Source organism: Rhinopithecus bieti, unplaced genomic scaffold (assembly GCF_001698545.2).
Source record: "Rhinopithecus bieti isolate Rb0 unplaced genomic scaffold, ASM169854v2 scaffold_26659, whole genome shotgun sequence".
Lineage (NCBI taxonomy): Eukaryota > Metazoa > Chordata > Mammalia > Primates > Cercopithecidae > Rhinopithecus > Rhinopithecus bieti.
The window spans coordinates 120400-129846 of NW_016811855.1; the positions used below are offsets into that span (position 1 = coordinate 120400).

Sequence of the window (9447 nt, forward strand, 5' to 3'; positions counted from 1 at the left end):
GCCCCGCCCCGCCTGTCACCGCCGGGGAGCGTCGCCAAAGTCCGCCGCCCGCGCGCGCCGCCCGCTGTCACCGCCGGGGAGAGTCGCCAAAGTTCACCGCCCGTGCGCGCCGCCCGCTGTCACTGCCGGGGAGCGTCGCCAAACGCCCCTCGTAGCGTCCAGGGACCACCCCGGTCCGGAAGTGAGGCGGGGCCCACCACGGCAGACTTCTGGGACGGTCGGTGGAAACGTGGGGCGCGGGGAGGGCGCAGGCCCCGCCCGCTCCAGCCATCCCGGCCGTTGCGCAACTCAGGGCGTTTGCAAAAACCACGTCTGGGAGGACTTGGCCGCAACGCGGCGAACGGACACCTTCGGGGAGAGTGGGCGGCGGTGAATGAATGAACGAGTGAACGAATGCACGCCCGCCGGAGCGCGGGGTCACCGCGTAGTTGCGGGCGCGCCTTCCGGGGCGCCGCGGTAGAGGTAGAGCCCCTGCGCTCCGCGACAGGCCGGCACTTTGCAACCGCTCCCTAAGCGCGACCCCGCCTCCGCTCCCCGCCCCAGGGCGCCGTGGCGCGTTGCGGGGCGGGGCGACTGCGCAGGCGCAAGAGCGTCCGGAGGGGAGGGGCGTGACCAGGCCGCGTGCGCGCGCGCGCAGAACCCCGGAGCTGGAGGCCGCCTCCCCCGCCGCCGGCTGGACCCAGCTATGGGTTCGGTGCAGGCCGCAGGCTCGGTGCGCGCGCGCTACCTTGTGTACTTCCAGTACGTGGGCACCGACTTTAAGTAAGTTTCCTGGGCGCAGCGACGGGCGCCACGTGGCCCGGGCGGAGGCGAGAAGGAGGGCGCGGGCGGGCAAGCGGATGTCTCCGGACGCGGTTTGCAAACGTTCCGGGGAGGAAGCGGCTCTGGCTTCAGAGGGCGGCCAAGACCCCAGGGCAGGGCGCCCCCGGTAACCTCCGCCCGCCTCTGCCCGCAGCGGGGTCGCGGCCGTCAGAGGCACTCAGCGCGCCATCGGGATCCAGAACTACCTGGAGGTGAGCTCGGCCGGTCCCGGGACGCCCGGTGAGGGATAAGGGGGAGCCCCGCCCGCGCGCCCCGGGGTCCGGCCTCGCCCACCCGCCCGCTTGCCCGCCCGCCTCGCGGCTCGGTCCTGCAGGAGGCCGCCGAGCGGCTGAATTCCGTGGTGCCGGTCAGGTTCACCATCTCCAGCCGCACGGACGCAGGGGTCCACGCCCTGAGCAACGCGGCGCATCTGGACGTCCAGCGCCGCTCAGGCCGGCCGCCCTTCCCGCCCGAGGTCCTGGCCGAGGCCCTCAACACCCACCTGCGGCACCCGGCCATCAGGTGAGCCGGCGACCTGAGCAGCCCCTGGGGCTCGGCCTTCCCGACTCTTATCTGTTGCGAGCGGAGGCTGGAGGTCTGGACAGACTTCTTTGTCTGGTCAGAGCTCGAGGGTGGAGGAGAGAGGTGACACCTGGGCAGGTGGGCAGGGTCGTTCCTCCGGTGAGCCTGATCTGCTGCCACAGGGTCCTGCGGGCCTTCCGAGTGCCCAGCGACTTCCACGCTCGCCACGCAGCCACGTCCCGGACCTACCTGTACCGCCTGGTCACTGGCTGTCACCGGCCTGATGAGCTGCCGGTGTTTGAACGCAACCTATGCTGGGCTCTCCAGGCAGAGTGAGTGCGGCCCTGACAGTGAGCCGGGAGGGGGCAGGCAGGCCCCACCTCCTGACGGTTACCCTGTTCCCTGAAGCTGCCTGGATGTGGCCGCCATGCAAGAAGCTGCCCAGCACCTCCTCGGCACACATGACTTCAGCGCCTTCCAGTCGGCCGGCAGCCCGGTGCCAAGCCCCGTGCGAACGCTGCGCCGTGTCTCCGTGTCCCCAGGCCAGGCCAGCCCCTTGGTCACCCCCGAGGACAGCAGGTGTGGAAGGGCCTGTGGGTTGTGGCCCTGCCCTCAGATCACACGCTGTTAGCTCCAGCACCTCCCCCAGCTTTAAGGCAGGCGAAGCGGGACAGCTGTCCTCAGAACCTGGACAGCTGGAGTGGCCCAGACACCCCCCAGTCTGCAGCTGTGCCCTCCCCCACCCCGGCTGGGGAGCAGAGGACAGGGAAGGCTGCCTGTCTCTGAAAAACCCTGCCCTGCCCTAGCAGAATTTTGGCAGCCACTGGAAAGGTTTCACTGGTGCCAGTGGTTCTGGCCCAGCCTGGCAGGGGGTGGTTTCTGCTGCCCCATCACTGTCCAGAGGGCCACCCACCAGGTGGCAGATTCTGACCACAAAACCTCCCCCATTGGGGTGAACCCTGAAGGGAGGAAGAACTTCTGCCAGCCCCAGACTTCTGCGTCAGAGCAGCAAGTACAGGGCTGGGGTCTCTGGCACACGCACCAGCCATGTTCCCAGACCCTGTACCAGGACCCTAGGTGAGGGCCCAGGGCAAGCCCCTCTGGCACAGCCAGGCTACCTGCCTAGCCTCCAGGGTCCTGCTGCCTCCTTGCCCACGCATTGCTTGTCTGGTTTCAAGCCTCTCCAATGGGCCTCCCTAGGGGCAGGGAGTCAGCCAGGGGGGCTTGTCTGAGGTCCCCCCCCCCCGTCAGTCTCCTGTCCGAGGCCACACGGTAGGCTGGGGATGGCAGGCGCTGCCCCACAGACACCTACAGGTGCGTGTTTTTCCAGGAAGCTGCGGTTCTGGAGCCTGGAGTTTGAGAGCCAGTCCTTCCTGTATAGACAGGTGGGCTCGGTTCTGGGGCCCTCGCTGGGGGGTGGGGCTGAAGGTGGGCAGGCCTCTGTGCAACCTCAGCCCTGGGTCACAGGTACGGAGGATGACCGCTGTGCTGGTGGCCGTGGGACTGGGGGCTTTGGCACCTGTCCAGGTAAAGACGATTCTGGAGAGCCAAGACCCCTTGGGGAAGCACCAGGCACGTGTGGCCCCGGCCCACGGCTTATTCCTCAAGTCAGTGCTGTATGGGAGACTCGGTAAGAGGAGTGGGCCCGGGAAGCTCCTGCCATGTACCCAGTGACTGCTGCGGCCAAGGCGGGGGGTGGGGAGGCCAGGGGCCACTGACCACAGCAAGACAACGGGGGGTAAAGGAGCCCCCCGCCCAGGGTCACAGTCCTTCAGCCCAGCCTGTCCTGGGCTGACCCACTCCCTGGCCGTGGGAGTGGTCCCAGTGGTGGGGAGGGTGCTGGGCTGACCTTGCCCCAGGCTGATGCAGGGTCTGATCTGTCCACAGGTGCTGCCTCCTGCACCCTGCAGGGGCCACAGTTCGGGAGCCACAGATGACCCTGGACACTCGGCAAAGTCAGGCCACACCAGGCCCAACCCTGTGTTAGTCAAGCAGGGCAGTCAGCCGCTTGGGGGCCACAGCACTGCTGCCCAGGTCCCACCAGCTTGGATGCCCCTCTCTATCCTAGGCGGGATGGGGTGCAGTGCAGGACACAGCCATGTACACCGAGAAGAGGGTACCAAGTAGTCTTTTGTTCAGCTTTTACTGGAAACTGCTGTCCGGGACTCCCTACCCTAACCATCGTTTGGGGGCCCAGGAGCAGGAATAAAGGCAAGACAGCCCGGAGGCCAGTTTATTTCTTTAGCTGGAAACAGCTGCCTGAGTGGGCACATGACACATGGTCTCTGTCCCCAGGGATGGGACCTGCAGGGTCTGTTCACTCTCAGGGCACCCACAGTCCTGAAGTGCAGGCCCGGCTCTGTCCAGCTGGGAGAGGGCAGAGGTGGTGGCTGGGTGAGTTGCCGGCCTCAGCTGGGGGCCTGGGGGAGGCCCTTCTTCAGCAGAGATGTGAGGAAGCTCCCCAGCTCCTCGTCCTAGGGCAGAAGCAAGAGCACCATGGGCTGTGCAGGACAGGGAGGGGTGGTGACACCTGTGCTGACCGCGGTGGGGTGGGGGCCACCCCTTACCTGGTAGGTCCAGGAGACCAGCAGCACCTTGGTGCTCGGGTCCTCAGAAGGGGCGGCAGCCTGGATGAGGATGGACTCCACAGTCACAGAGCCGTCCGGGAGGTGCTGCACACAGTGGTCCTTCAGGACACTGTGGGGAGGCTCGGTGAGACCCTGCCTGGCCCCTGGGGCCCGAGGGATAGGGGGGTCCAAGGGGTCGGGGGGGTGGGGCCAGGCGCCCACCTCTTAAGGTGGCTGTAGACGCGCAACGCCATCTCCTGCTCCTTGCGCGTGTCGTGCAGGTGCACGCGGCAGGTGAAGCGCAGCTGGTGCTCGGCCAGACCCAGCTCTTTGAGGGCTTGCTCTGAGGATACCAGCCGGAAGTTCTGTGGGGCAGGGGCAGGGGCAGGTCAGGGCGCACAGGCGCGGCCCTCCCCCGCGAGGCCGTCCCGGCACTCACACTCCATGGGGCAGGGGCAGGTCAGGGCGCACAGGCCCCCCCCCCCCCCCCCCGCCCCGGCGGTGCCGGCACTCACGCTGTCCTTCATGATCAGGGCGCCGTGCAGGAGCCGGGGCTTCTTGGCCTCAGGGACCAGCCCTGCGGAAGAGGCGGCAGCAGCTATCAACGCAAGGGCCATTCCTGGCTGCCTGCCCCGAGCACCCTCCCCTGCCTGGCCCACATACCCTGCGCCATCTCCCGCTTCAGCAGCCCCAGCGAGATGCCTACGGGGATGCTGGGGCTTGTGGGCAGTGTCACCGTCTCGCCATTGGCCGGCATGGAGCAGCTGACCCCTGGACCCCGGGGGAAGAGAGAGCCTCAGCCCAGGTTGCCTGCGGTGACCCAAGGTGGGCCCCACACCACCCGCCTGGCTGCCTACGGAGCTCCTGCTCGATCTTCTGCTTCAGAAACTCCATCTTCTTGGCCTCGCCATGCACCAGCAGCACGCTCTCCGGCTCCGCCTGGCCCACCAGCTGCATGATGCCCTTGGCGTCTGCGTGTGCGCTGAATGACATGTACTCCACCTGCATCTTGACCTCCAGCTGTGGAGGCCGCGGGGTGTGGATAGCGGTTACCACCAGGAGGTGCCCCTCTGCCCTGCCAACCCAGCACGGGGTTGGGACTCACCACCTGCCGCCCCTCCATCTCCAGCTTCCGCTGCCCGCTGAGGATCTTGTGGCCCACAGTGCCCTGCACGCAGTAGCCGGGCATGATGACCTGGGGGCAGGCACAGAGCTCATAGCCACGGGACCCTAGCCTTGCCACCTCAGGGCCTTCCGTGGGATGCCCCCACCTGAACCCCTGGAAGCTGTTTCCACCTGCCAGCAGGGCCCGACCAAGCCTAGCTGCAGACTCCAAAGGGCTCAGGTTTTGCCACAAGACTGTCCAGGGGTGGGCTGGGGCTGTACAGCCTGAGATGGACAGGTTGCGTCACAGGGAGACTGAGCAGCTCCGGGCGATGTCACCCCCGTCCCCTGGCAGCAGCAGCCACGTCCCTCAGCCAGTGCTAGGCCAGGCCAGCAAGAGCTCAGAGACAGCATGGGTGGAAGGACAACCCGCCGGCCTCCAGCTTCCAGGTTCCCACACCTCACCACGCCTCACCATGTTCTTTTCATTTCCAGCCCATTTCCGGAAGATCTGCAGGGACTGCCCGGCGTGCAGCATCCCCGGCGTGGCAAATACAACCTGCAGGACACACAGGGCCGGGTGGGGGGGAGGGGTTCAGGGCAGCGATGCCCCCACCCCCGCTGCAGGCCCAGCCCAGAGACCCACAGGAGACAGGAGGCCGACGGACATGGATGTGCTGGCCAGCCCTGCTGCGGGACTCACCATTGGCCCTGGGTTATCAGCAAAAGCCCGGTCAAAGGCCTTGATGTGCTTGAACTCAAACATGTTTCTCTGCACGAAAGTCTTGCGGATCTTCTGGTTGGTCCAGGGGATGAACAGCTTGTAGTAGTGGTTGGCCTTCTCAGTCAGCCCCGTGGAGAAGTAGATGGGCACCTTCAGGTTCATGCGCTCCCTGGGGACCACTGGCCCAGTCAGCACAGCAGCCACAGGGGAGAACGCTGCAGGGCAGGACTCGGCCAGGCCACCCCCACACCTATTATCTGCACAGCCCATGCATGGGCCGGGCTGAGTCCAGACGCAACCACAGGAGGCCAGTGCCCTCAGCCTATGTCCCGTTAAGCCCTAAAGCAGCCAGGCTCAGCGGAGGACCAGGAACCCCTACAAGAGCCGCAGACAGTGACGCTGACGGGACGTCACAGGCCTCCTGGGGTCACACAGCGCACAAGCAGCCCCCGAGGACAGCAGCAAGCAGGACTGAGATGCCACCAGCACCCTGGGCACGCCTGCCCACCAACTGGACTGTGTGCAGGCTGGGCCAGGGGCTCCTGAAAGAGCCATCCTGGCGGCACCTACCAGAAGGTCTCCAGGAGGATGCAGAGCTCCTGGGCGCGGCCCAGCGCAAACACGGGGATCAGCACCTGGGGGACACACAAGGCAGGAGCCTGGCCATACAGCCCCTCGGCACAGCAGGCAGCATTCAGTGAGGGCACACCAGGTGCCCAAGAGCTGCGGCCTCATAGGGACCTTAGCCTCTCTCATCTGCTCCCAGTCCTGTCCCAGCCACTCTCTGGAGACAGAAGGGAGCTGCGTGGGGCCTGGCCAGGAATTCGTCAGGATCTGAGGTAGGAGGGGCAAAGGGGCTCCCTGGGAAGGGTCTCTGAGTTTTTGTCCTCAATGCTGAGCAAACCTTCCTCCCTCCCTGCTTGAAAAGGCGTAGTACGCCCCACCCTGAGACCCTGACCCAGGCCAAGGGCAGCCAAAAGGACCCACCCAGCATAGCCGAGGGCCCGCGTCCCCACCCCTGCTGTGGCTACCTTCCCACCACGCTCCACGGTCTCGTGGACTTTCTTCAGGAAGTCTCGCTCCCGGCAGCGCTTCGAGTCGCGGATGGTCGTGGCGTACGTGGACTCTGTGATGAGCAGGTTGGGGCGGCACTTGTCAATCCAGGCAGCTCTAGAACACGGGGGTAGGGTGTGAGTCACGGTGCACTGTTCCCACAGCTGCAGGGCTGGGTCTGACAAGCTGGACCCCAGTACTACGCCCACCCGCCTTCCTGGGCCACTCTGGCTAGAAAGAGTCAGCTGGTAAAATGCTGTGGGCAGCACACTTGGGAAGAGAGAGGAGGGACAGAGGACCCCGCCCGGACCCTGTGCCTTCGCGCATCTGGGCCCAGAAGGAAGGGGCTGTCCGGGCCACAGGAGACATGGGAGACACTGCTGGGCTGGCCACTCAAGGGCTGGCACCCTGACACCTGCCAGGGTCCTGAGCTCCAGGGGGGCCCATGGGACGAAAGACATCTCGGCCTACTTACCCCAAGTGTCGGTCTGGGGTCATGTTATAATCACCCTGGTGAACGATCAGGGCCACCATGAGGAGGCGCCTCCCACCCCGGCAGGCCCTCCCGAGCCTCAAGCCCTTCTACTGACCGTGTAGACCACAGACTCTGAGCCCACTTTAATCTGGAACATGGCTGCCCCCAGCACGTGGCCTGCATAGTAGGCCTTGATCTCCAGTTCATCGTCTACCTGTGGAGGACAGGGCTGTGCTCAGGCTGTGCCGTCACAGCAGAGGGGCAGAGAGGCACGGGTGGGGAGCGAGGGAGGCAGGGGAGGGGAGCGAGGGAGGCAGGGGAGGGGAGCGAGGGTACCCTTTCAGTCCCTGTTGCTCACACACAGCATCCAGTTCACAAGGGAAGGGCAATGTGGACAAAGAACAAAAAACAACAAATGGAAGACTGAAGGGACCTGAAATTGGAGTTTCCAGCGTGGACTTTGAATACATCACAGAGAAAAGACAAGATTCAGAATGTTGGCTGCCAGGCAAGGTAGCTCAGGCCTGTAATCCCAACACTTTGGGAGGCCAAGGCAGGTGGATCCCTTGAGGTCAGGAGTTCGAGATCAGCCTGGCCAACGTGGTGAAACTCCATCTCTACTAAAAATACAAAAATAAGCTAGGCGTGGAGGTGCATCCCTGTAATCCCAGCTGCTCAGGAGGCTGAGGAAGGAGAATCGCTTGAACCTGGGAAGTCGAGGTTGCAGTGTGTTGAGATCACGCCACTGCACTCCAGCCTGGGCAACGGGGCGAGACTCCATCCCAAAAAAAAAAAAAAAAAATTGGGCCAGGCACAGTGGCTCACACCTTTAATCCCAGCACTTTGGGAGGCCAAGGTGGGTGGATCATCTGAAATCAGAAGTTCAAGACCATCTTGGCCGACATAGTGAAACCCTGTCTCTACTAAAAATACAAAAATTAGCTGGGCATGGTGGCAGGTACCTGTAATCCCAGCTACACAGTAGGCTAAGACAGGAGAATTACTTGAACCCAGGAGGCGGAGATTGCAGTGAGCTGAGATTGTGTCACTGCACTCCAGCCTGGGCAACAAGAGCGAGACTCTGTCAAAAAAAAAAAAAGCCAAAAAACTAGACTTCTTTAAAAATTTATTTTGTTCATTTAAAACTTGCCAGACATGGTAGCTCATGCCTATAATCCCAGCACTTTGGGAGGCTGAGGTGAGTGGATCACCTGAGGTTGGGAGTTCGAGACCAGCCTGACTAACATGGAGAAAGCCCGTCTCTACTAAAAATACAAAATTAGCCAGGTGTGGTGGCAGGCGCCTGTAATCCCAGCTACTTGGGAGGCTGAGGCAGGAGAACTGCTTGAACGCAGGAGGCAGAGGTTGCAGTGAGCCAAGATCGCACCACTGCACCCCAGCCTGGGTGACAGAGCAAGACTCCATCTCAAAAAAACATTGAGAGACAGGGTCAGGCTGTCACCCAGTCTGCAGTGGCACAATCATGGCTCACTGAAACTCCTGGGCTCAAGCCTCCTCCCGCCTCCACCTCCCAAGTAGCTGGGACTATAGGTATGCACCCACCATGCTGGGCTAATTTAAAAACAAAATTTTGGCCAGGCGCAGTGGCTTACTCCTGCAATCCCAGCACTTTGGGAGGCTGAGGTGGGTGGATCACGAGGTCAGGAGTTTGAGATGAGCCTGACCAACATGGTGAAACCCTGTCTCTACTAAAAATACAAAAACATTAGCCAAGTGTGGTGGTGCGCACCTGTAATCCCAGTTACTCGGGAGGCTAAGGCAGGAGAATCGCTTGAACCCAGGAAGCAGAGGTTGCAGTGAGCTGAGATTGCGCCACTGCACTCCAGTCTGGGTGGAAGAGTGAGACAGTCTCAAAAATAAAAAATAAAAATACTTTTGGAGAGACAGTCTCACTGTGTTGCTCAGGCTGGTCTTGAACTCCTGGGCTCAAAGGATCCTCCCTCTTCAGCCTCCCAAAGTGGTGGGATTACAGGTGTGAGCCACCACCCTTGGCATAGAAACTATTTTTGAAAAGTGGAAATTCTTTTTTTTTTTTTTGGAGACGGAGTCTTACTTTGTCGCCTAGGCTGGAGTGCAGTGGCGCAATCTTGGCTCACTGCAAGCTCCGCCTCCCGGGTTCACACCATTCTCCTGCCTCAGCCTCCCGAGTAGCTGGGACTACAGGTGCCTGCCACCACACC

The 9447-nt window shown here is 63.0% G+C and overlaps 2 protein-coding genes across 5 annotated transcripts in view; one reads left to right on the forward strand and one right to left on the reverse strand.

The window, feature by feature from the left end:
- The first annotated feature begins 597 nt into the window (after window positions 1–597).
- PUSL1 (pseudouridine synthase like 1) lies at window positions 598–3549 on the forward strand. The gene is made up of 8 exons (XM_017895229.1): window positions 598–762; window positions 956–1013; window positions 1136–1323; window positions 1506–1655; window positions 1732–1902; window positions 2654–2708; window positions 2791–2953; window positions 3211–3549. The coding sequence occupies exons 1-8, from the start codon at window positions 686–688 to the stop codon at window positions 3258–3260; spliced, it is 912 nt and encodes a 303-aa protein (XP_017750718.1). The 5' UTR covers window positions 598–685; the 3' UTR covers window positions 3261–3549.
- INTS11 (integrator complex subunit 11) overlaps window positions 3448–9447 on the reverse strand; it is a 13935-nt gene continuing 7935 nt past the window's right edge. For 2 of the 4 annotated variants that reach the window (XM_017895227.1, XM_017895228.1), the window contains exons 5-17: window positions 7362–7460; window positions 7247–7281; window positions 6750–6888; window positions 6289–6353; window positions 5698–5887; window positions 5470–5553; window positions 4996–5085; window positions 4748–4910; window positions 4554–4661; window positions 4406–4467; window positions 4113–4255; window positions 3891–4020; window positions 3448–3797 (exon numbers count right to left, since the gene is read on the reverse strand). In XM_017895227.1, the coding sequence (XP_017750716.1) occupies window positions 3732–3797; window positions 3891–4020; window positions 4113–4255; window positions 4406–4467; window positions 4554–4661; window positions 4748–4910; window positions 4996–5085; window positions 5470–5553; window positions 5698–5887; window positions 6289–6353; window positions 6750–6888; window positions 7247–7281; window positions 7362–7460 (1374 nt within the window). In that variant the 3' untranslated portion in view covers window positions 3448–3731. The remainder of the gene's footprint in view (window positions 3798–3890; window positions 4021–4112; window positions 4256–4405; window positions 4468–4553; window positions 4662–4747; window positions 4911–4995; window positions 5086–5469; window positions 5554–5697; window positions 5888–6288; window positions 6354–6749; window positions 6889–7246; window positions 7282–7361; window positions 7461–9447) is intronic. The other 2 variants (XM_017895226.1, XM_017895225.1) reach the window with 2 other exon arrangements.